Source organism: Phocoena phocoena, chromosome 14, assembly GCF_963924675.1.
Source record: "Phocoena phocoena chromosome 14, mPhoPho1.1, whole genome shotgun sequence".
In the NCBI taxonomy this organism is placed as follows: Eukaryota; Metazoa; Chordata; class Mammalia; order Artiodactyla; family Phocoenidae; genus Phocoena; species Phocoena phocoena.
In genome coordinates this window covers 10426728-10453984 of record NC_089232.1, presented here as the reverse complement: position 1 = coordinate 10453984, position 27257 = coordinate 10426728, and the positions used below count along the sequence as shown (strand labels likewise).

Below are 27257 nucleotides of genomic sequence, written 5' to 3'. Positions count from 1 at the left end.
CATTAGATATGTTAACTATAGGTTTACTGTAGATGTGCTGTTTCAAAATTGAGGAAATGAGTTTCTATTTCTAGTTTGCTAAGACTTTTTATAACCATGAACTGATGTTGGAGGTTGTCAAATTTTTTTCTGCATTATATAATCACATAATTTTTCTCCTTTATTTTGTCAATGTTGTAGATTTCATTGATATTTGAATGTTAAATCAACACTGCATTCTTGGAGTAAACACCACTTGGCGACATATTTTTCTTTGTATATATATCGCTGGATGCAATCTTTAATATTTTATTATACATTTCTACCTATGTAATGAAAATATTGGTTTATAATTTTTTCTTTGCAATGTACTTATTAGTTCTCATATCAGTATTATATGGGCTTTTGAAAGAGTTTTGTGTAAGACTGGTATAATTCTGTCTTCAAATGTTTGATAGGATTCAACAGAAAAACCACCTGGACCTAGAGCTTTCTTTGTAGAATGTTTCCATTACAAATTAAATTCATTTAATAGATATTTTTAGCTCCCCTGTTTGTTTGTTTTTTGCTTGCTCTTGAAAGTTGTGTTTTTCCAGGAATTTGTTCTAAGTTCTTGAATTTATGTGCATAAAGTTGTTCATAATATTCCCTTATTGTATTTTAATCTCTGTCCTATATGTTATGATATTTCCTCTTTCATTCTTGATCTTGTTAGCTAGTCCTTTATCTCTTTTTCTCTTGATCAGTCTTGCTGGGGATCAATCAATTTTTAATCATTTCAAAGAACAGACTTTTAGGTTTGTTGATTTTCTCTAGAGTTTATTTTCTACTTTATCGATTTCTCTCTAATCTTTATCATTCCCTTTATGCTACTTACCTCGCTCTTCTTTTTCTAGCTCTTAAGGTGGAAACTTACATCATTTACTTAAATCTTTTTTTATTTTCTAAGATAAACACTTCAATCTATAAATTTCCCTCTGAGGGCTCTTTTCACTACACCCACCAAATCTGATATGTTTTGCTTTCATTATCGTTCAGTTTGAAATATTTTCTAACTCCCCTAGAGACTCCTTCTTGGATTCACAGAAATGAGTTGCTTAATATTTATTTGGGAGATTTCTCCAGATATCTTTTTGTTATTGATCTCTAATTTAATTCCATTATCAATAGGGAAAATATTCTGTATTATTTTGATATTTTAAATTTTTTACTGAGATTTGTCTTATGAACAGCAACTGTAGTTCTGGGTGTAGTTTTCAATAAATGTCTATAAATGCTAAATAGATAGAGTTGGATGATAGTGTTGTTCACATCTTTTAAGCCATATTGAATTCCTATTTGTTTCATCAATTATTGGATTTGTCTGTTTCTCCCTTTGGTTCTGTCAATTTCTGCTTCATGCTTTTTTTTTTTTTTGGCCAGGCCACATGGCATGTGGGATCTTAGTTCTCCAACCAGGGATCGAACCCATGCTCCCTGCAGTGGGAACATCGACGCTTAAACCCTAGAACGTCAGGGAAGTTCCCCTGCTTCATGTATTTTGAATGTCTGTTATGGTGCATACCTATTTCAGATTATTGCCTTCTTGATGAAGTGGTCTTTTAATCTTCATGAAATGACCCTCTTTATCCTTGGTAATACTCTTTGTCTTAAAGTTTGCTTTATCTGATATTAATTTAGTCTCTCATGTTCTAGTTGCAAGCTATATCTTTTTCTTGTCTTTATCTTTATCTTCAAAGCATATAGATGAGATTTTTCTTATTTTTAACCCCCTATGACAATTTAATTGCCTTTTAATGGGAATGTTCAGTCCATTTACATTCAATATAGTTACTGATAATGTTGGGTATAAGTCTACTATACTACTATGGTATGTCTGTCTCCTTAGGTCATTAGTTTTTGTTCCTTCTTCCATGCCTTCTTCCAGATTAACTGAGGATTTTTCTTTTTTGTCTCAGTTTACCTTCTCTATTAAAATATATATTCTTTACTATGACAGTCTGCCTTCAATTAATAACAATTCATGTATAACATAAGAACCTTATAATAGTATAATTCCAAGTACTTTAAATCCCATCTTTTGTGCTAAGGTGCCATATATTTTAGTTCCATATACATTAAAAAACCAAAATAACTACGACTATGTTTGCTTTAAATAGCCAATTGAATTCTAAAAAGTTTAAAACAAGAAGGAAGGTGTCACTAATATTTACCTACACATTTTGCATTTTCACTGTTCATCTTTCCTTTAGGTTTAAATTTCCATGCAATTTCATTTTGTTCAGCTTGAAGAAACTTCCTTAACATTTCTTCTAGTACAGGTCTGCTTATGACAAATTTTCTCAGCTTTCCTTTACCTGAAAATGCCTTAAATCATTTTTGATACATATCTTTGCTGGCTCTAAAACTCTAGGGAGAAAGTTGGTGTTTTGTTTTTTTTTTTTCCAGTACTTTAGAGACATCTTTTCCACTGTCTTCTGGCTCTACAATTTCTAATGGAAATCAACCATCATTCTTATCATTTCTTTTCTGTTTCTAATGTTCCTTCTTCTCTGGCTACTTTTACAATTTATCCTTTATCTTTGATTTTCAGCAGTTTTACTATGATGTGCTTCTGTTTTTATGTTTGTTTGTTTGGTTTCCATCCTCTCTGTCTGAATCTTGTGAGCTTTCTGGATTTGTGTGCTGTCATTTCTTTAAAAATTGGCTGATACCTTTTCTGTTTTCTGTCTTATCTTTCTCTGAGACTCCAAGTGCATGTATATTAGAGTGTGTGATTCTGTCCCACAGGTCACTAAGGCTCTGTTCATTTTTATCAATCTTTTTCTCTCTGAGCTTTAGCTCAAAGGATTTCTATTGATGTCTTCATGTTCACTGACATTTTCCTCTGTTGCATCCAGTCTGTTGTTAATTCCACCCAATTAATTTTTTAATTAATTAATTTATTTTTTGGCTGCATTGGGTCTTTGCTGCTGCATGCAGGCTTTCTCTAGATGTGGCAAGCGGGGGCTACTCTTTGTTGTAGTGCACGGGCTTCTCATTGTGGTGACTTCTCTTGTTGTGGAGCATGGGCTCTAGGCGTGTGGGCCTCAGTAGCCTTGGCATGTGGGCTCAGTAGTTGTGGCTCGCAGACTCTAGAGCGCAGGCTCAGTAGTTGTGGCACATGGGCTTAGTTGCTCCGGGGCATGTGGGATCTTCCCAGACCAGGGCTCAAACCTGTGTCCCCTGCATTGGCAGGCAGACTCTTAACCACTGTGCCACCAGGGAAGTCCCAATTTTTTATTTATAATATTGTATTTTTCAGCTCTATCCTGCTTGGGTTTCTAAAATATACAAAATTTCCAAAAGTCTCCTGAAAATTTCTTTTAGTATGTCCTGTCCACTCTTTAATAAATTCATCATATTTTTTAAAAAGTGCTTGTCTTCTAATTTCAATACTGGAGTTATTTTTGGTGTCTTTTTCTATTGACTGATTTTTCTCTTGATTATGGATTACATGTTCCTACTTGTTCACATGTCTGGTAATATTTTATTGTATATTGGACATTGCAAATACTCCTAATTCTGGATCCTGTTATTTTCCTCTAAAGAGTATTGAGTTTTATTCCAGCATGCTGTTAAACTGGAATCTGTAGAGGCTTGGTTTAATTCGTTGTCAGGAAGAATCTTTTTGGTTTTGCCTTTAGTATCTTTTAATTCTACTTGTAGTCCTTGAGGAAATTCCCTTTCCTGGGGCATAGTTTTTTATACCTAAGGTATGGCCCTTCTGGTCTTCCAGTGGAAAGCTTTCCATACCTCTCTAACTGGGCAGAACTCAAACTATATATTCTGTGTCCTATGTGGTAGGCAACAGTTGAATTCTCTGCTTAGCTTTTTAAGCCTTTCAAATGAAAGATTGCTTGAGCTCTTTGGAGTCTTGTCCACCTATGCATATTTCAGATATCAGTTAAAGATTTGAGTAGTGTTAATACACATATTTTGAAGTTTCCCTCTCTATGGCTCCCTTTTTTTTAATTTTCCCCTTCAATTTTCAGTCTTTCTGACAGTCCCAAACTCTATCTGATGACTCCTCAGGACATTAAGATTGAGGTTCCCATGTGGTAACTTCTTCTTTAACCTAAATGTAGGGAAAGGCTTTCTCTCTGTTAAAATCCATTTGACTACACAGAAGTTAAACACCTTTTTGCACGGCAAAAATGACCATGAACAATGTCAAAAGACAAGTGACAAACTGGAAGAAATTTTTGCAATATGACAAAGGTATAAGATCCTTAATATAGAAAATTATTGTTCAAAAATACCAAAATCCCTATGGATAAATGGGAAGCTAATATGAACAAATAATACCTGAAAAATATGTTAAAATAGCTCTCACATAGACGAAACACTATGCAAACTCACTCATGATTAGAGAAAGGACTTAGACCAATATAGAGATATAATTTCTCACCTATCAAATCGGCAAAAATAAAAAGTATGAGAACACATTCTGTTGATGAGGCTGTGAAGAAACAAACGTTGCTGGGGAGAATGCAAACTGGTACAACCTTTCTGAGGGATAATTTGACAATACTTAACCAAACTACATATGCACTTCCCTTTGGACCCAGCAATCACACTTCCAGAAATCCACCCTAAAGGTACACCTTAAGCAATACTAAATTTCATATGCATACAATAAAGAGGGGTTGAGTAAGCTATGATACATCCATACAGTGTATTATTCTGCTGTTTTTCTGTTTGTTTGTTTGTTTAAGAATAAGGTAGATCAGGCTTCCCTGGTGGCGCAGTGGTTGAGAGTCCGCCTGCCAATGCACGGGACACGGGTTCGTGCCCTGGTCTGGGAAGACCCCACATGCCGCGGAGCGGCTGTGCCCGTGAGCCATGGCCACTGAGCCTGCGCGTCTGGAGCCTGTTGCTCTGCAACGAGAGAGGCCACAACAGTGAGAGGCCCGTGTACCGCAAAAAAAAAAAAGAAAAAGAAAAGAATAAGGTAGATCTCTATGAACTGATGTAGAATGCTTTCCAGGACATATGGTTAAGAGGGAAAAAAAATACAGAAGAGTATCTATAGTATGCGATCCTTCATGAAAGAGAGAAAACAATATAAGAAAATACAAATGTATCTGATTATTTGTGTGAAAGAAATAAAGGAAGGATAAGCCAAAAACTAAATAGTCTGCTCACCTATTGGAGGTATGTGGGGAAAAAAGAGAAGAATGGAAGTGGGGATGTAGGGGTGAGGAAGGAGTGACAGTTCTGAGTATACTTTTTGTACAGCTTTGGTTCTTAGAAACTCAGTAATGTTTCATGTAGCCAAAACATGAATGGATTCAAATCCACCAGGATGTTGGGAGATCCCAGAATAGAATACAAATAGCCACAAATGAACCTAACTGTGTTGCAAATGAATAACACAGTCTCACTGAAGGAGAAGGAAAGAACGAGTCGAAGTAATTTTGGAAATACTACTTTGATTAGATACCATAAGCTAAGTTCACAAAGACAAATACTGTATTCTACGTGTAAATGTGTTTCTCACAGAGAGATGGGTTAGCAATTCTGAAACTACTTAATGTGCATACTAGGGAAGATCAAATAAGTAAACATAGTAGACAATGAAAGCCAGATTTCTCACTTTCTCAGAGAAAGAAGTTACAAATAGGAAAGAGGGAATGCTTGTGGTTTGGGATTGGAATCAGAACTGCCAGTGTAAACTCATGGTTTCTAATATCCGTGCATACAAATCTGTGTGAGAATGTGTGAGTGAGTAAACCTATACCTATTTTCTAGTTTAGAACAAGCCTAGAAGTTGTGACACTCCAGTAGCAATGAGAATACTCAGCAACCAGATATTGATTTTTAAATACTATTCTCCAATAAAAGGAACCAGGGACTCTTGGAGAAATGGTTGATTACAGATTGGGCTGGGAAAATATGAGATGAGCCTGGAACATTTTATGGTACCAAAAAATAAGGAAGCGTTTCGAAAAAAAAGAAAGATGGGGACATATCAAAGAGATACAGGGGCTAGTTAAACTGAAGGAGATCTCAATGGCCACAGCTGGGACAATTAGAGCAAGAAAATAAAATATGGTAGAATTGGACGTAGCCCAAATATACAATAATTAATTAATCCACACTGATATAAATAATAATTAATTGAATAGATATATCATTAAATCATTGGAGGAGAAGGGACAGCTCTTGCTTCTAATAAAGGAATGTAGCAGGAATGAGAGAAATAGAATTCCCAGTAATAAACACCAAAGTATTATTTCCAGAAAGATCCATAGAGGATTACTAAAATAGTGGGTGAAAGTTTAAGGAAAAAAATAGTATATTTGCATAACCAAATGTGAGTCTCCTCTTTGCTCTTGGTGACTGCATTCCCTTGAAGAAATCACTAACCTTTTTGGTCCTCAGGTTGCCTCCTGAGGGACCCTTCTGGCTCTCACACAAAAAGGAAATGACTGCACCGCCCATGCAGTTATTAGAAATATAACTTCCTCTTCCTTTTCCTTCTCATCACTTCCTCTTCTTTCTTTCCTTTCCATTCCCTACCCATAATAGGCTTCCCTAGGAAGGGAATTTAGGTGATCTCTTTGAGAGAAAGATGGAGGAAGTTAGAAGTGAGGGGAAAAGAGAAAATGCAACTCCTAGTATTAACTGGATTTAACGTAACTAGAATAAGAGAGAGGAAAGCATCACAGAACAGAAACATTTCCTATGACCAGAAACAACAAAGAGGGAAGTGCCAAGCTAAGCCTTAGGAGCACGGCACACAGGAGGTAGGCACAGGCAGCCTCGGATCTTCCTGCCTGTCCACTATGGGGTCTCTCAGACCACCACCTACCCCTTCCTCACACCATGTACAGCTACTGGGATGTGGAAGTCAGTCACTCTTTCCCCCTCGCTGAGTTGCAGGAGTTTAAGCCTTAGCTCTCACTGAGAAATGGGTATATGTTCCCCATTAAAGGAATTTCAAGCCCCGGTCAGCAGCGAAGCCTTACTTTTGCATAAGGTGGCCACTGCATAGGCAGCACCCAGTGCTCTGAAGACAAAAAGGCCCCTCCACCAGGTTGCTCTGGTCTGCTGGTCATCTTCCCAGCCCAACTTGACCACAGGAGTTAGAAGATGCAAGATCAATGCAAACCAGGAACTCAGGAAATTTGGTTTCTAATCCTGTTTCCTGTCTTTGATGATCTGTCTCTGGAATAAAGCTCTTGGCATTTCTGTACCATGAGATTTTCAGTAAAACATCTGCTCTTCAGGTTGCTGTATTGGCTTTTAAAAATGTAACAAACACAACCCAGCTGCTGTTACTCTCTGATTCCTGTCTCCACTCTGAAACTCTCCGAGAAGTACAAGCAAAGCAGACCAGATATTCTCTTTGGGTTCATCAACAATGGCATTTTCCAGCTCCTCTCTGGATCTACCAGACATCACTGGACCAGAGCTCTTGAGGACCTGTGACTGATGAGATTCTGGCAGCCTGACCTCCAGCACATGCCATGTGTGTGCCATCCGATCACTGATACAGACAGCTCACATTTTCTGCGGACAAGAACTCACATAAGATCCCACATGCCAACCAGGTGACCTGGGCAAAGAAACTTAGTCTGAAATTCTAACAGAATAACTGGCATCATCTGTTAGAAAGATAGCCTTCAGAGGTACTATGATTTCATTATATTCCAAAGATCTAAAGAGCCTTAGAGTCTCTCTCTCTCTCTCTCACACGTGCGCGCGCACGCACACACACACACACACACACACACACACAGCAGTCAGGCTGCACTCACCACAATAAAAACTGTAGGTGACTGTCACTTTTCTAAACAGAAAGCTCTATAAAGTTACACCTCCGAAAACCTTATTTCCAGCCTCCACCAATTCTTCTCCAACCAGAACTCAAATTCTGAATAAGAAAAAATAATTCAGGGTAGTTGTTTCCAAGTGAGTTGACTGCCCCTGAATTTTGAGGATGATTCATGACATTCATTTACAAACCACTGCTCTTTCCCTTTTGACTCAGCCTTGCAGTGTGGAGGAGGGCAACATGAATCAGATTTTTAAAATCATTCTTTTCCAGGTGATTCCTACACACCCTGAAATGGGGGAACCACCAGTGCAGCAGAAGAATATCACAGGTGACGAGAGATAGACATGAATCAACTGGTTGACCAGAACGGTTTTCATCCCACCTGAATCATCATCCCTCTACCTGCCCAATTTTTGTTACCCACATTTGAAAATACACAGTCATCTGTTAAACATATTGATTACTCAGGGGATACATTTTTCTCCCCTAGATTTTTCTCTATAAAATGAATTCCTTAATAAAATATTCTCAAAGTGACAAGTCATTGTTTATTGTCTCCCCACCGCCACTAATGGGGAAGTGATATAGTGACCCTGATGAGCAACGTTTGCAGCAGGATTTTAGAAAGCTGGAGACGTGGAGCTTCCAAGACAAGCCATGGGGCTGGGCTCCCTCCATGGCCACCACCACACAGAAGGACATTTCCTGGCTCCATTTTAAGTTAAATTCTGGTTGCACCAAGGAGGGAAAGGCAGTATCAGATGATAGGTCTTGCAGGAGGACCTAGGGGTCTTGACTCTCTAACTCTGTGAACTTCTAGCCCTTAGTGCTCCCTCCAGGGTAAAAGGGAGATGGGCCACCTAACGCGTGTGAGCTAAGTGTCTCCAAAATAAAATGTGCATTTGAGGAAAATTAAAGAGTATTTACTATAAAACAAAGGAAAAGCAGACTTCTGGAGCCCACTCTGATTTTTGCTTCTTGAAAAGATCCTGAACCAAATCACATGGTTATTTTTACAAGATCTTGGCATTCTAGGTGAAATCACCCACCTTTGGACACTGTTTGAGGACTATTCTCCAGACTCCATTTGGGTCAGACGTTCAAATGGCTAACCAGGTCATTTTGTTTCCGGATCCACCAAATTAATGTAGGTAGACGTAAGCCAACATAGAGCTAGCTGAACAAAAAGCTGAGCCAAAAATACAAACTTAAATGTAGAAGTCAGAATTCTTTTCTCTAAGCTTGTAGGTTCTGTCATAATTTAGTGCTTATTTCATTCTGCCTTGGGCTATAACTAGTGGACTTATCCCAAAGTAGGAGCATACCTTAATAATCTTTGTAGTCTTCCCATGCTTAGCCCTAGAAAACTGTATTGTTTAATGAATATTTAATTGAATTGACTATTAAAATGGTTACACTAATGGTAGTAACTCAGATAATTAACATGAGTACAAGGTTTATCATTTCTTAAATGCTTTTTAAAAAACATATTCTGGGCTTCCCTGGTGGCACAATGGTTGAGAATCCGCCTGCCGATGCAGGGGACACGGGTTCGTGCCCCGGTCCAGGAAGATCCCACATGCTGCGGAGCAACTAAGCTCATGTGCCACAACTACTGAGCCTGCACGCCACAACTACTGAAGCCCGTGCTCCTAGAGCCTGTGCTCCACAACAAGAGAAGCCACCATAATGAGAAGCCCATGCTCTGTAGAAAAGAATAGCTCCCACTCGCCCTAGAGAAAGCCTGTGTGCAGCAACAAAGACCCAAGGCAGCCAAAAATGAATAAATAAGATACATAAATTTTACAAAAAGACACACGCACCCCAATATTCATTGCAGCACTATTTACAATAGCCAGGACATGGAAACAACATAAATGTCCATCAAGAAAGGAATGGATAGGGCTTCCCTGGTGGTGCAGTGGTTGAGAGTCTGCCTGCCAATGCAGGGGACACAGGTTTGAGCCCTGGTCCGGGTAGGTCACACATGCTGCAGAGCGGCTGGGGCCGTGAGCCATGGCCACTGAGCCTGTGCATCGGGAGCCTGTGCTCCGCAATGGGAGAGGCCACAACAGTGAGAGGCCCATGTACCACAAAAAAAACAAACAAAAACAAAAACAAAAAAAAAAAAAAGAAAAAAGAGAGGAATGGATAAAGAAGATGTGGTATATATAGATACAGTGGAATATTACTCAGCCATAAAAAGGAACGAAATTGGGTCATTTGTAGAGACGTGGATGGACCTAGACACTGTCATACAGAGTGAAGTAAGTCAGAAAGAGAAAAACAAGTATCGTATATTAACATATATGTGGAATCTGAAAAGTTGATGTAGACGATCGTATTTACAAAGCAGAAATAAAGGCACAGATAAAGAGAACAAACGTATGGATACCAAGGGGGAAGGGGGGGTAGGATGAATTGGGAGTTTGGGATTGTCATATATACACTATTGATACTATGTATAAAATAGATAACTATTGAGAACATACTGTATAGCACAGGGAATTCCACTCAATGCTCTGTGGTAACCTAAATGGGAAGGAAATCATGTTGACTTTTAATGTAATGAAACATATATTTTAACCTACGTTTTTCTCTAATGATCAAACAAAACAATGCCTTTTGCCTACCCTGCAATTAAAGTAAGAAATTGAGCATGTTTTTACTTTACTTTAGTTTTTTTATCTTACCTTAAAATATATTAGGAACCATTCTATTATAGACCCAATGACACAAAGGTTTTTTTTTTAATTCATGTTTTTTTCCAAAAACATTTTTTAGCTTATGTATTTAACTCTGGAACTAATTTTTTAAAACACATACTTATTCGTAGGCTGATTCACATGGACCATCGATACTTTTATATCTTGACTTCCTTATTTTCAAGTTATTACTTTTAATTCTTTTTCATGTCCTATTGAGTAGGTCTGTGAATAAGTTTTAAGGAAGGCCATGGGAGTGAAATTCCTTCTGATTCTTAGATTTCTGAAGATATCTTTCCACTGCTTGTACTCATGAATTAAATTTGGTTTGGAATGGTATGCTTAGATCATGAGTTTCCTCTTTAGAGGAGCAGGTCTTACTCCATTTGGAGATGGTGAATAAAGATTTAAGTTAAGCTTGTTTTTTTCCATTTGTTGGTAAACTATTATTTTCTGTCTGGTTGCTTTAATGAAATTCTCTTTACTCTGCATTTGCAAGCTATATCCAGGTATGGTTTTTATCCTATTAAAATCTTGATTTTTTTTTTACACTAAGAAAAATATATTTCTTTTATGTTGGTTATTATATTTCTGCTCCTTTTGTTCCAGCATTTTCAGGAATATTTCAGGAATATTTCTTATCCATGGGTTGTATTTCTACTATTTTCACTCTGTGTGATTATCATCTCATGCCATTTCATCATTTTTTTAAATTAATTAATTTATTTTTAGCTGCGTTGGGTCTTCATTGCTGCGCGCGGGCTTTCCCTAGTTGCAGCAGGCGGGGGCTAATCTTCACTGTGGTACATGGGCTTCTCATTGTGGTGGCTTCCCTTGTTGCAGAGCATGGGCTCTAGGCACGCAGGCTCAGTAGTTGTGGCTCACAGGCTCTAGAGCACAGGCTCAGCAGATGTGGCACATGGGCTTAGTTGCCCCACGGCATGTGGAATCTTCCCAGACCAGGGCTCAAACCCGTGTCCCCTCCATTGGCAGGTGGATTCTTAACCAATGCATCACCAGGGAAGTCCCCATGCCATTTCATCTTTATCCTTTATTTCTACAGTCTTGGAAAGCTAGTTCATAGATTACATTTTCTCCATTGTTAGTTCTGCTTATAAGTGCATCTTTGCCTTTGATCGCATCCTTCTCTTACTTTGGCTGGCTCCATGTTTGATAAGGCAGGGAATGTGGAGAGATTTAAACCCACCTGGATGTGTCCTGGGCATCTGGCAGGAACTCTCCTCAGACCTACAACTGAAGGATGGAGTGGTTTGCACAAATCTGGCCCAACTTCCAGCAGGTACTCATCAGTCTCTCTGTTTCACAAGGTGGATTTTGACCATTTCTGCCCCCAAGGCTCTTCTGTCGCAGAGCATTTCCGAAGAGAATACCCATCCCCACGTGCCATTCATCCTCCTCCCGCTCTGTGTTGTACTGGGAGATGTGATCTTGGAATCAATATAAAAAGAGACGAACTGAAGGGGGAGAGTTTCATGGGACCCAATTCTGGTCCTCTTGGAACATAATTCCTTTGCAGAGGGGGAGCCGTGGTCTGACTTCAGGTTATGGTAGCCCTGAGGTCCTGAGCCTGGGTAGAAAGTGGGATAAGTAAAGCCTTCTCTTGGGGTCTTGTTGTCTATTCCATGTTGGGATTAGGAGATGAAACAGATATTGCTGGGGCGGGGGTGTTTCCTCAAACCAACCCCATTGGTACAGTACTTGGTGCAAATTCCCTCTAGATTTCTTATCAATGCTGATAAGAGGTTTTACGTTTTTGCAGAACGTCATGGGCATTTTAATAGGAAATAGAGTGCATCTCAGGCTAATTCAATGGTCAATTTTCACATGTGCCTGATGCACGCCCCCCCCCCAAGAAAACAATGTATTCACTATTACATACAGACAATGACTCTTCAATTCCAATAAGGGTTAAAAATTACCCCACTCATCAACTCCCATGGCAGCCAAACGACACTTGTAGGTAAAATTCTAAAAGATGCCGCACAAGAGATAATCACTAGCATCAGGGCCTCCAAGCAAGCAAGGCTGTCAGGCAAAATGGCTTGTAGGAATTCTAGCCATTTCCAGAAGCTTGTAATTACGCTGACTCATCCTGTATTACATTAGCAGATAGTTCACCAGCAAGAATATGCCTTAAACACCAAAAGGAAAAATATAACACAATGTATCTTTACCTTATAATAAATCCGGGCCACCAAACCCCGCTGAAGAACCCTTCATGAAAATTGACTGCTTTCAACAGAAAGGCGAGATTACCAACTGTGTCCGTGTTAAACGCCAGGAAACTGAAGGAAAAACACAGTGACCATCATTATTATTTTGTCCTCACCAAAGAATTTCAATTTGAAAGAAATAGGGTTTGTTTTTTCAAAAAGAATTTCCTCCCAATAGATAAGTAGTGTAAGTACACGTAATCATCCCCTTGCATCTCTTACTTGCTGTATTTTGTGCTTCTTCTCGCTATTTTTTGGATGAATGCTTGGATCTAGTTATTCTGTGTGGTCATCCTTGTGATATAAGGATAATTTGGTTTACTGCTTTTTCCACTTACGACTTTTTTAATCTTTTAAAGAATATTTTATTTAGCTTTTTAAAAAAATTTTATTGAAGTGTACTTGATGTACAATATTATATATTACAGGTGTACAATATAATGGTTCACAATTTTTAAAGGCTGTACTCCATTTAGTTATTATAAAATATTGGCTATATTCCCTGTGTTGTACAATATATCCTTGTAGCTTATTTTATACCTAATAATTTATACCACTTACTATTGTATTAAAATAGTGTTTAATATTTTACATAGTCTTCCTTCATTAACAGCTATATAATTTTCATGAAGTAGGTTTATAATAATTTACCCAACATTGTTGGACATTTGTTATAACAGTGATTATAAATGAATAGTAGTAGTCAAATATATCTGTCACAAAGTACTTGGCAATGAATAATGTTTCTCAAATACATTATGTATTTATTGCTAACTATTGCTGTGAATTATTCAATAATCTCAATAATTCTGTGATGTGGATACTACAATTAACCAATGTACAGTTGGGAGAATCTGAGGCTCTGCAAGATTCAGTAACCTGCTCAAGGTCACAGAGGCAGAACACATTCATGCTCAGTGTTGTCTCAGGGGATGCCCGTATTGAAGGGAAGAGGAGCCCCAGAGGGCAGTGAGAGGGGTGTGGACAAGCACAGGGTAGAGTGTGTCACAGAGATGGTGACTTTCTTCAGCAGGAAGTAATTTCCATCTTCCCCATCTGGCAAATGAGGAAACTGAGGCACATGGGAGTTAAGAGATTTAGGCACAAACAGACTCAAAACACCCAAGTCTCCCTCAAAAGCTCTTGGGGCTTTTCATCATGCAACTCTGCCTTTTGGGGTGATTTTGTCCCCCCAACACTCCATGAAACTTCTGTCGTTAGAACTTAGAATTAACTAAGGAGTTAATTCACAGTTAGGGTTTCCCATATCTCAGCTACCCCTTTGCCCTCCCCTTCCCCCAGATCTTTGGGAAGTAAGTTATTATAAGACCCAAATAATTTAGATTCTCTTTAACTAAAATTTAAAACCTACACGTAGCTTGTTGTTGCTTAATCAGAAGCCACAAGAGAAATATTAAGAAGCACTGATACAGTGCTTTTGAGAATCATCCTCCATTTAGACAAGTAAGATGGGAGGTTACTTACATGCCAGTTACATGGAGATTTAAATTATATCAATAGTTATTCTGAATCTAGTCTTTAGAAGATTGGGTTTCTGTTTCAAACTATTTCACAAAAGCTGTAAAGAACTTTCATATTCTACTGAAAAGCATGTTTTAGTCATTCCAGGGACTGTTACTATGAAACATGGAGACTGTGAATGTTGTTATTAGAAACTACCTTTCCTGGGATATTTATTGTAGAACGCTGTCCACCTGAGGCTGTGAACAGCATGCACCACAGGAAGTGGACTTCATCCACCCACCCTATCATAGTCACCTACCAAGCATGACTGTGCCACATGGCTCTAGGAGCTCACCCAGCATAGAAGACTAGGCAGAGTATCTTAAAAGTAGGAAAATCACTAAGGGCAACTTCCTTGTATTTCACAAGAAGGTCAAAATGACTCTAAATTTAAATAAAATCTAAATTAAATTCAAAGGTACATCATGAGTCATCAGGAAGCTGCAAATGGAAACCACAATGAGGTAGCATAATAAATCCACCAGAATGACTGAAACTAAATAGACTGACAACTTCAAATGTTGACAAGGATAAGGAGTAGCCAGAACTCTCATACTTGTTGATGGACTGTAGAACTGTAAAACCACACTGGAAAAAGTTCTCAGTTTCTCATAAAACTAAATACACATAACCTATGACTCAGCAATTCCATTCCTACTATTTGCCTTAGAGAAATAAAAACACATTCATGAAAACACTTGTATACAATGTTCACGGAAGTTCTGCTCAGAGGAGTGAAAACCTGTTAATACCCGAGGTGTCTACCTGTCACGAGAATGGAAAACAATACAATTATATGCCAATAAAATGGACAACCTAGAAGAAATGGATAAAGTCCTAGAAACGTATGCTCTTTAAAGACCGAATGAAGAAGAAATAGAAAATATGAACAGACTAATTACCAGTAATAAAATTGAATCAGTAAAAGAACCAAACAAACTAAAAAAACTCCCAACAAACAGAAGTCCAGGACAAGGTGGCTTCATAGGTGAATTCTACCAAAAATTTAAAGAACAAGTAACATCTATCTTTCTCAAACTACCCCAAAATATCGAAGAGAAAGGAACACTTCTGAACTCATTATATGAGGCCAGCATCACCCTGATACAAAAACCAGTAAAGATATTAGACAAGGGGAGACCTTCAAGGTGGTGGAGGAGTAAGACGTGGAGATCAACTTCCTCCCCAAAAATACATCAGAAATACATCTACATGTGGAACAACTCCTACAGAACACCTACTGAATGCTGGCAGAAGACCTCAGACTTCCCAAAAGATATATATATATTTTTCCTTTTTCTCTTTTTGTCAGTGTATATGTGTATGCTTCTTTGTGTAATTTTTGTCTGTATAGCTTTGCTTTTACCATTTGTCCTAGGGATCTGTCTGTCAGGGCTTTTTTTTTTTTTTTTCTTTCTTTTCGGTATGCAGGCCTCTCACTGTTGTGGCCTCTCCCGTTGCGGAGCACAGGCTCCAGACGCGCAGGCTCAGCGGCCATGGCTCAGGGGCCCAGCCGCTCTGCGGCATGTGGGATCCTCCCGGACAGGGGCACAAACCCATGTCCCCTGCATCAGCAGGCAAACCCTCAACCACTGCGCCCCCAGGGAAGCTCCGGGGGTTTTTTTTAGTATAGTTTTTAGCACTTGTTATTATTGGTGGATTTGTTTTTTGGTTTGGTTGCTCTCTTTCTTTCTTTCCCTCCCTCTCTCCTTCCCTCCCTCCCTTCCTTCCTTCTTTTCTTTTTTCTCCGTTTTCTTCTGAGCCGTGTGGCTGAGAGGGTCTTGGTGCCCTGGCCGGGTATAAGGCCTGTGCCTCTGAGGTGGGAGAGCCAAATTCAGGACACTGGTCCACAAGAGACCTCCTAGCTCCACATAATATCAAATGGCGAAAACTCTTCCCAGAGATCTCCATCTCAATGCTGAGACCCAGCTCCACTCAAAGAGCAGCAAGCTACAGTGCTGGACACCCTATGCCAAACAACTAACAAGACAGGAACACAACCCAACCCGTTAGCAGAGAGGCTGCCTAAAATCATAATAAGGTCACAGGCACCCCAAAACACACCATCAGATGCAGTCCTGCCCACCAGAAAGACAGGATCCAGCCTCATCCACCAGAACACAGGCACAAGTCCCCTCCACCAGGAACCCTATACAAAGCACTGAACCATCTTTACCCACTGGGGGTAGACAGCAAAAATAACAGGAACTACGAACCTGCAGCCTGTGAAAAGGAGACCCCCAAACACAGTAAGTTAAGCAAAATGAGAAGACAGAGAAACACACAGCAGATGAAGGAGCAAGGTAAAAACCCATCAGACCGGGCTTCCCTGGTGGCACAGTGGTTGAGAGTCCACCTGCCGATGCACGGGACACGGGTTCATGTCCCAGTCCGGGAAGATCCCACATGCCGCGGAGCAGCTGGGCCCATGAGCCATGGCCGCTGAGCCTGCGTGTCCAGAGCCTGTGCTCCACAACGGGAGAGGTCACAACAGTGAGAGGCCCGCGTACCGCAAAAACAAAAACAAAAACCCATCAGATCAAACAAATGAAGAGGAAATAGGCAGTCTACCTGAAAAAGAATTCAGAGTAATGACAGTGAAGATGATCCAAAATCTTGTAAATAGAATGGAGAAAAGACAAGAAACATTTAACAAGGACCTAGAAGAACTAAAGAGCAAACAAACAATGATGAACAACACAATACATGTAATTAAAAATTCTCTAGAAGGAATCAATAGCAGAATAACTGAGGCAGAAGAACGGATAAGTGACCTGGAAGATAAAATAGTGGAAATAACTACTGCATAGCAGAATAAAGAAAAAAGAATGAAAAGAATTGAGGACAGTCTCAGAGACCTCTGGGACAACAGTAAATGCACCAACATTTGAATTATAGGGGTCGCAGAAGAAGAAGACAAAAACAAAGGGTCTGAGAAAATATTTGAAGAGATTATTGTTGAAAACTTCCCTAACATGGGAAAAGAAACAGTCAATCAAATCCAGGAAGTGCAGAGAGTCCCATACAGGATAAATCCAGGAGAAACACGCCAAGACACATATTAACCAAACTGTCAAAAATTAAATACAAAGAAAAAATATTAAAAGCAGCAAGGGAAAAACAGCAAATAACATACAAGGGAATCCCCAAACAGCTGATCTTTCAGCAGAAACTCCGCAAGCCAGAAGGGAGTGGCAGGACATATTTAAAGTGATGAAAGGGAAGAACCTACAACCAAGATTACTCTACCCAGCAAGGATCTCATTCAGATTCAACAGCAAAATTAGAACCTTTACAGACAAGCAAAAGCTAAGAGAATTAAGCACCACAAAACCAACTTTACAACAAATGCTAAAGGAACTTCTCTAGGCAGGAAACAAGACAGAAGGAAAAGACCTACAATAACAAAAACCCAATACAATTAAGGAAATGGTAATAGGGACATATGTATTGATAACTACCTTAAATGTAAATGGATTAAATGCTCCAACCAAAAGATACAAAATGGCTGAGTGGATAAACAAACAAGACCCATATATATGCTGTCTACAAGAGACCCACTTCAGACCTAGGGACATACAGACTGAAAGTGAGGGGATGGAAAAAGATACTCCATGCAACTGGAAATCAAAAGAAAGCTGGAGTAGCAGTTCTCATATTAGACAAAATAGACTTTAAAATAAACACTATTACAAGAGACAAAGAAGGACACTACATAATGATCAAGGGATCAATCCAAGAAGATATAACAATTGTAAATATTTATGCACCCAACATTGGAGCACCTCAATACATAAGGTAAATGCTAACAGCCATAAAAGGGGAAATTTACAGTAACACAGGAAGAATAGGGGACGTTAACACCCCACTTTCACCAATGGACAGATCATCCAAAATGAATTAAATAAGGAAACACTAGCTTTAAATGATACATTAAACAAGATGGACTTAATTGACAGTTATAGGACATTCCGTCCAAAAACAACAGAATACACTTTCTTCTCAACTGCTCATGGAACATTCTCCAGGATAGATCATATCTTGGGTCACAAATCAAGCCTTCTTAAATTTAAGAAAATTGAAATCATATCAAGTATCTTCTCCGATCGCAACACTATGAGACTAGATGTCAATTACACGACGAAATCTGTAAAAAATACACACACCCAGAGGCTAAACAATATACTACTTAATAACCAAGAGATCACTGAAGAAATGAGAGGAAACCAAAAATCACCTAGACACAAATGACAATGAAAACATGACAACCCAAAACCTATGGAATGCAGCAAAAGCAGTTCTAAGAGGAAAGTTTATGGCAATACAATACTACCTCAAGAAACAAGAAAAATCTCAAATAAACAACCGAACTTTACACCTAAAGCAATTAAAGAAAGAACAAAAATACCCCAAAGTTAGCAGAAGGAAAGAAATCATAAAGATCAGATCAGAAATAAATGAAAAAGAAATGAAGGAAATGAGAGCAAAGATCAATTAAACTAAAAGCTGGTTCTTTGAGAAAATAAACAAAATTGATAAACCACTAGCCAGACTCATCAAGAAAAAAAAGGAAGAAGACTCAAATCAATAGAATTAGAAATGAAAAAGGAGAAGCAACAGCAGACACTGCAGAAATACAAAGGATCATGAGAGATTACTACAAGCAACTACATGCCAATAAAATGGACACCCTGGAAGAAATGGACAAATTCTTAGAAAAGCACAACCTTCCAAAACTGAACCAGGAAGAAATAGGAAATATAAACAGGCCAACCACAAGCACTGAAATTGAGACTGTGATGAAAAATCTTCCAACAAACAAAAGCCCAGGACCAGATGGCTCCACAGGTGAATTCTATCAAACATTTAGAGAAGAGCTAACACCCATCCTTCTCAAACTCTTCCAAAATATAGCAGAAGAAGGAACACTCCCAAACTCATTCTACGAGGCCGCCGTCACCCTAATACCAAAACCAGACAAAGATGTCACAAAGAAAGAAAACTAGAGGCCAATATCACTGATGAACATAGATGCAAATGCTCCTCAACAAAATACCAGCAAACAGAATCCAACAGCACATTAAAAGGATCATACACCATGATCAAGTGGGGTTTACCCCAGGAAGGCAAGGATTCTTCAATATATGCAAATCAATCAATGTGATACACCATATTAACAACTTGAAGGAGAAAAACCATATGATCATCTCAATAGATGCAGAGAAAGCTTTAGACAAAATTCAACACCATTTATGATAAAAACCCTCCAGAAAGTAGGCATAGAGGGAACTTACCTCAACATATCAAAGGCCATATATGACAAACTCACAGCCAACATTGTTCTCAATGGTGAAAAACTGAAACCATTTCCACTAAAATCAGGAACAAGACAAGGTTGCCCACTCTCACCACTACTATTTAACATAGTTTTGGAAGTTTTAGCCACAGCAATCAGAGAAGAAAAAGAAATAAAAGGAATCCAAATCAGAAAAGAAGAAGTAAAGCTGTCACGGTTTGCAGATGACATGATACTATACATACAGAATCCTAAAGATGTTACCAGAAAACCACTACAGCTAATCAACGAATTTGGTAACTTAGCAGGATACAAAATTAATGCACAGAAATCTCTTGCATTCCTATATGCTAATGATGAAAAATCTGAAAGAGAAATTAGGGAAATACTCTCATTTACCATTGCAGCAAAAAGAATAAAATGCCTAGGAATAAACCTACCTAAGGAGACAAAAGACCTGTATGCGGAAAACTATAAGACACTGATGAAAGAAATTAAAGATAATACAAACAGATGGAGAGATATACCATGTTCTTGGATTGGAAGAATCAACATTGTGAAAATGACTATACTACCCAAAGCGATCTACAGATTCAATGTAATTCCTATCATACTACCAATGGCATTTTTTACAGAACTATAACAAAATATCTCACAATTTGTATGGAAACACAAAAGACCCCAAATAGACAAAGCAATATTGAAAAGAAAAATGGGGCTGGAGCAATCAGGCGCCTGTACTTCAGACTATACTACAAAGCTACAGTATTCAAGACAGTATGGTACTGGCACAAAAACAGACATATAGATCAGTGGAACAGGATAGAAAACCCAGAGATAAATCCACGCACATATGGTCACCTTATCTTCGATAAAGGAGGCAAGAATATACAATGGAGAAAAGACAGCCTCTTCAATAAGTGGTGCTGCGAAAACTGGACAGCTACATGTAAAAGAATGAAATTAGAACACTCCCTAACACCATACACAAAAATAAACTCAAAATGGATTAAAGACCTAAATGTAAGGCCAGACACTATCAAACTCTTAGAAGAAAACATAGGCAGAACACTCTATGACATAAATCACAGCAAGATCCTTTTTGACCCACCACCTAGAGAAATGGAAATAAAACCAGAAATAAACAAATGGGACCTAATGAAACTGAAAGCTTTTTCACAGCAAAGGAAACCATAAACAAGACCAAAAGACAACCCTCAGAATGGGAGAAAATATTTGCAAATGAAGCAACGGACAAACTCCAAAATTTACAAGCAGCTCATGCAGCTCAATATTTAAAACACAAACAACCCAATCCAAAAATGGGCAGAAGACCTAAATAGACATTTCTCCAAAGAAGATACAGACTGCCAACAGACACATGAAAGGATGCTCAACATCACTAATCATTAGAGAAATGCAAATCAAAACTACAATGAGGTATCACCTCACACCAGTCAGAATGGCCATCATCAAATATCTACACAGAACAAATGCTGGAGAAGGTTTGGAGAAAAGGGAACCCTCTTGCACTGTTGGGGGGAATGTAAATTGATACAGCCGCTATGGAGAACAGCATGGAGGTTCCTTAAAAAACTAAAAATAGAACTACCATACGATCCACCAATCCCACTCCTGGGCATATATCCTGAGAAAACCGTAATTCAAAAAGAGTCATGTACCACAATGTTCACTGCAGCTCTATTTACAATAGCCAGGACATGGAAGCAACCTAAGTGTACACTGACAGATGAATGGATAAAGAAGATGTGGCACATATATACAATGGAATATTACTCAGTCATAAAAAGAAACGATATTGAGTTATTTGTAGTGAGGTGGATGGACCTAGAGTCTGTCATACAGAGTGAAGTAGGTCAGAAAGAGAAAAACAAATACCGTATGCTAACATATATATATATGTATATATATATGGAATCTTTTAAAGAAAAAACGTGCTGAAGAAACTAGGGGCAGGACAGGAATATAGATGCAGATGTAGAGAATGGAGTTGAGGACATGGGGAGGGGGAAGGGTAAGCTGGGATGAAGTGAGATAGTGGCATGGACTTATATACACTGCCAAATGTAAAACAGATAGAGGGAAGCAGCCGCATAGCACACGGAGATCAGTTCAGTGCTTTGTCACCACCTAGAGGGGTGGGATAGGGAGGGTGGGAAGGAGACGCAAGAGGGAGGAGACATGGAGATATATGGTTATGTATAGCTGATTCACTTTGTTATAAAGTAGAAACTAACACACCATTGTAAAGCAATTATACTCCAATAAAGATGTTATAAAAAAAAGATTTGTGTCTTTCATTGTAGGTAAATTCTACATAAGTAGAAAAACCTGTAACCAAATATTGAACTCTAGTTAATGATGCTCATTCCAAATTATTTATTATTTAGAAGTATGTTGATGTCTGCTGTTTACTTTGAAGTGCACCAGCAGAAGAAAAGATGAATTGAAGGATGGGTTGAGGGGTTGGTACATGGATATATATGTGATACAGTAATCACAGCCACAGGTTAATAGCTGACTCTCTATGGTGAGGATATGAATGTTCCCTACAATTATTTCTATTTCCCTGAGTGTCTGAAAATGTTCATAATATAAATGGCACAGCATTCAAGTACAGCACAGAAGCTTGCCTTTCCTCAGCCTCCACAGTCTCCTAGGGATCCACAGGCTGATGAGATCCGTGAGGGCTCCAGTGTCAACCCCTTAGGAGAGGGGGAGAGGCAGCACTCACTGGGACAAGAAAGGGCAGAATGGAGCTGTTGCAGAACCAAGTACAGCCCCAATCAGAGCCAAGCCCTGGCCTCCTCACCTAGTCTCATGGAACCTTTCCAGTACCATGACTGACTCCCCCCACTGTTCAGATGAAGGCTAGCCTCTGGGTGTCCATACAAATGGCCGCCTACCTGGAGGGATTTCAGGGCACCAGGAAGTTTTCATCCCTTCTTTCCTCCTGTCCCCACCTGCTCATGGGTACTTCTCTTGTGAGTTGTCAGTAAGACTGCCATCCAACGGCTCTACTTGCATGTAAGCTCCATGAAGGCTAAGAACCCACAGTTACTGCTGTATTGTTAACACCTAGAGAAGTGCCCCATACACTATGTGTGTGGAAATGTGTTGGATGACAAAGGCTTTTCTTAATATACATAAAAATGAGAGTAAGTAAGGTTTGGGGACCTAAGGAGATAAACACAGCCAGACTGAATCAGTAAAACCAGGATGTGTGGGAGAGAGAAGTGCACTGTTTTGGAGGTTAATAACAGAGACAAAATAAATGGACTGGAACTTTCCAAATATTTACAATTGGAATACTGCCTTTGGCACATCTCAAGTCTATCTTGGAAGACTTGCTAGAAATATAGATTTGCATATCGGCGAGAGTCTGTTTTGCTTTTGAAATGATGGAAACAAGCCCTGCTCCGCTATCTGGAAGAGAAATAGAGGGGCAGATGATTTGTAGCTAGCTAGAGAACACGATTCCTGAATGGATGGAACTGATTCTGATGGGAATTGTACTGTTCTTTCAACTCCTTATATGTTGGAAATTTTCCAGCTAATAAATTTCGGGGAAAGCTATCAGCTTTCCACAAAATGCCCATTCAGGGCTAGAAATATTAAAAAGATTCACTGACTTTTTAGAGTGTGCAAGGACAAACAGACAAAACCAAGGGAAACTGTATAAAGTAAAAACTTCAAAAAAAAAAAAACCACCCCCAAACCGAGCGAGACTTAAGTGAAACAGTCCTAGGATATGGGATCTGATGTTTCCAGCTTTAAGATAGACTACAGGGGCTTCCCTGGTGGCGCAGTGGTTGAGAGTCCGCCTGCCGATGCAGGGGACACGGGTTCGTGCCCCGGTCCGGGAAGATCCCACATGCCGCGGAGCGGCTGGGCCCGTGAGCCATGGCCGCTGAGCCTGCGCGTCCGGAGCCTGTCCTCCGCAACGGGAGAGGCCACAACAGTGAGAGGCCCGCGTAACGCATAAAAAATAAATAAATAAATAAATAAATAAAAAAGTAGCACAAAGGAGGCAGCACATTTATGAGCATAAGTCACTAAACAAAATTGAGAGTTTCTTAAGCATGCAGGGGTTATTTATCATATTAACTGATTAAAGAAGAAATCTCAGAATAGATAAAAATCATTTGCAGTAAAATTCATCTAATAATAAGAAGAATATGTTAAAAATAACAGTAAAAGGAGCTTCTTTAGGAAGTAAAGTGTGTCTATCAAAAAACTTTAGCAAATGTCATTCTTAATAGTGAAATATTAAACTAATTCTTTTTAAAACCAGGGATAAAATACTTTCTCACAAAAAAGAATAACTGGAAAGGAAGAAAGAAAAATTCATTATCTGCAGATAGTAGGGCTGTCTACCTCAAAGAATCTATAGTCACATTTAAAAGAAATTTTTAAGGTCAGGTTTATATATTGTACAAAATCCAACTGCGCGTATAATAAAATAGCAACAACAAAACCCAGAATTTAAAAAATATTCTTTTTACAACAACGACAAAATTCTAGTGTACCTAGTAATAAATCTGTCTAAGGTTATACTATGTTTGAAAGAAATTATCAAACTCTGGGAGACACTTGGGAGATTAACATTTCTGAGAGGAAGTTCAGTTTTATAAGCCTGTCAATTTTGCTGCAAATCTATAGACTTAATACACTTTCAAAGAAAATTCCAGTAGATCTTTTTAAATTGTGGTAAAATAAACACAACATAAAATCTACTACCTTAACCATTTTTAAGAGCACAGTTCAGTGGCATTAAGTACGTGCACTTGATCATGCAACCATCACCAATATGCATCTCCAAAATTTTTTCACCTTCCCAAACTGAAATTCTGTACCCAGCAAACACTAACTCCCATTTCTTCCTCCTCCTAGCCCCTGGTAACCACTATTCTACTTTCTGTCTCTATGAACTTGGCTACTCTAGACACTTTATATAAGGGCAACTATACAAAATTCGTCCTTTTGGTGTATGCAAGTTCTTTTCTTTCTTGGAGGAACTTGATAAACTTAACTCTAAAACTTAAGTGGACATGCAAAAGACCCAGAATAGCCAACAATTCTGAATTATATTTTAAAGGTAATAATATAATAATATTATATATAATAAGTACCATATAATACTATTATAAATCTAGTGGAATTGAGATGGTGTATTGTTGAATTAAGAATATACAAACAGTCTAGGAACCAAACAGCCCCCAAATGGACTCCTGCATATATAAAAGTTTAATAAATGTCAGAGGGGACATTCCAGATCACTTGGGAAAGACAGTCAATTCAGTATATGGGGCTGGAACAACTGACAATCCCTACAGGAGAAAAAAAAAAGAAATTAAATCCCTCCCTCACACCACAGACAAAAATTTCTAATGGATTCAAGAGTTAAATGTGAAAGGTGAAACTCTCAAACTTTAAAAAATGTATATTTCATGACGTCAAAGTAGACAAGATATGGAAAAGATTGATAAACTCAATTGTAATTTAAGAATTTCTGTTAATCAAAAAACACCACAAAGAAAATATAAGACAAGCCACAAACTTGGAGAAGAGAACTGTAACATCTAAAAGTCAATAAGACTAAGACCAAAAAAGAAAAAAAAAAGTGAAAGAAAAATTGGCAAAAGGCATGACAGGCATTTCACATAGGAAGAAATACAAATGGCAAATAGACATGTGAAAGCATACTCAGTTGTAACAGTAATATGTAAATGCAATTTTAAAGCATAGTGAGAGATCTTTTTCTTATGTTATATCGACAAAAATTAAGTCTGATAATACCAAGTGTTAGTTCTACAAGACACATGCTCCTGGTGGGGATATAAATTTGTACAATCACTGAAAAATAATTTGACATGATGTAGTAAAGTTGAACATTGGCATACCCACAACACAGCACTTTCACTCCTGGGTCATATATGCTACTGAGAAGTGTTTTTCAAACAATAGATTGCAAATGGCTAAAATGGCTCACGAAATCAGTTTAAAGGATTGAGATCAGTATTTTTAAAAAACAAAATTAAAAAATATCAGAGAGCATTATGAGTAATAGGATGAGCATTGTTTCATGAAATGTTTGTTTCACTTGTGCCTGTGGTGGGGAGGGAGGGTAGGAGACTCTATGGGTGTGTGGGTGTCCATGGTGATGGAGAACGTATTTCTCTGAGTCACAGCAACTAAATTTGAAAGCCCTGTAGAAATTCTTGCCCACATTCCCCAGAAAACATATACAAGATTTTTCATGAGAGCGTGTTCAAAATGTCAAAAAGACAACCCAAATATCCACTGATACTGGAGATTAAAATGGATGAGCAACTTGTGGCACAGACACATGATGAAATATTATGAGCACAGACAGAAGCTCTTCAACCACACACAACCACTTGGATGAACCTGAAAACAGGAAGCTATAGAATACCACACACATTATGCCTTATTTACCAAGTTTAAAGACAATACGAAAAAATCAATGAAAACAACCCAAAGCACAGATCCTGAAGCCAGACTATCTGGGTTCAAATCCTAGCTCTGTCACCTAGTGGCATGTAACCTTGGGCAAAACACTTAACCTCTGTGCCTGTTTCCTCATCTGTGAGATGGAAATAATAACCTGCCTCATGGGGTGTTTAGGATTAAAACCTGTAAAGTCCTTGGAACAGTGAACATGCCAAAAAGAAGGAACAGGTGTAGGAAGAACAGAATTAGCAATGTTCTCGTTCTTAAGGTGGTTTGTGGGTGCATGAGTACTGAAGATACATATCCATTTATTTTTTCCACATATCAATATTTTTTAAATTTTATATTGGAGTGTAGTTGATTTACAACATTGTGTTAGTTTCAGGTGTACAGCAAAGTGGTTTAGCTATACACATACGTGTATCTATGCTTTTTCAGATTCTATTCCCATATAGGTTATTACAGCATAATGAGTAGAGTTCCCTATGCTATACAGTAGGCTCTTGTTGATGCTCTCTTTTATATCAATATTTAAAATTTAAACAGGAGTGAGCTGTGCCATGACAAGGCCCTGTATACTCAGGCTCAAGAATAAGACACCCGGTCAACGATGCTGGCAGCCTGAATGGTCACATACCTGGTTCTCAGCTTGTCACCCCCCGATTCCATCCAGTTTCGGAGCAGGCTGGAGATGGGTCTTTCTTCACACTGCTTGGTGTACTGAGCCAGCAGTTCTGAACCACAACCTGCACATAGAGTTTATCACTTGTCAGCCATTTGTCAAAAACGCAATAAATGACAGAGTGTCTTTAACTGCTGCAGCAAGGTAAGGTCCAGCTACTTCTAGCAAACCCTTTGGAAGGACCCAAAGACAAGACTCATCCTTCATGAGGCCTCCACTTCCCCACAGCAGGTGTGTGGCCCTTACTCACCAACTCTCCCTCCATTCCCCATGGCCAGCTTAACTAGCTAACTGCTCTCTTTTCCCTTTGAGGCATCAGCCTTTAATGTGGTCCCAAGACCAACCATTTTAGGTGACACTTCAGATAAAACCTACTTGCCTTCCCTGGACCAGATGGGTGGCTGGTCTGTTTTCTTTTTTGCCTCTGATATTCTATGGTTGATTAGGCCTTTGGGGAATCATACTGAAATGTACAGTAAAACAATCTCCATCAATTGCTTTCCTCACAGCTTTAAAG

At 38.7% G+C, this 27257-nt stretch overlaps 1 protein-coding gene across 1 annotated transcript in view; it reads right to left on the bottom strand.

The window, feature by feature from the left end:
- Positions 1-27257, bottom strand: part of ACOXL (acyl-CoA oxidase like) — a 364932-nt gene that overhangs the window by 99051 nt on the left and 238624 nt on the right. The window contains 3 exon segments of the mRNA XM_065891630.1: positions 12705-12748; positions 12751-12815; positions 26696-26804. Of these exon segments, the coding sequence (XP_065747702.1) occupies positions 12705-12748; positions 12751-12815; positions 26696-26804 (218 nt within the window).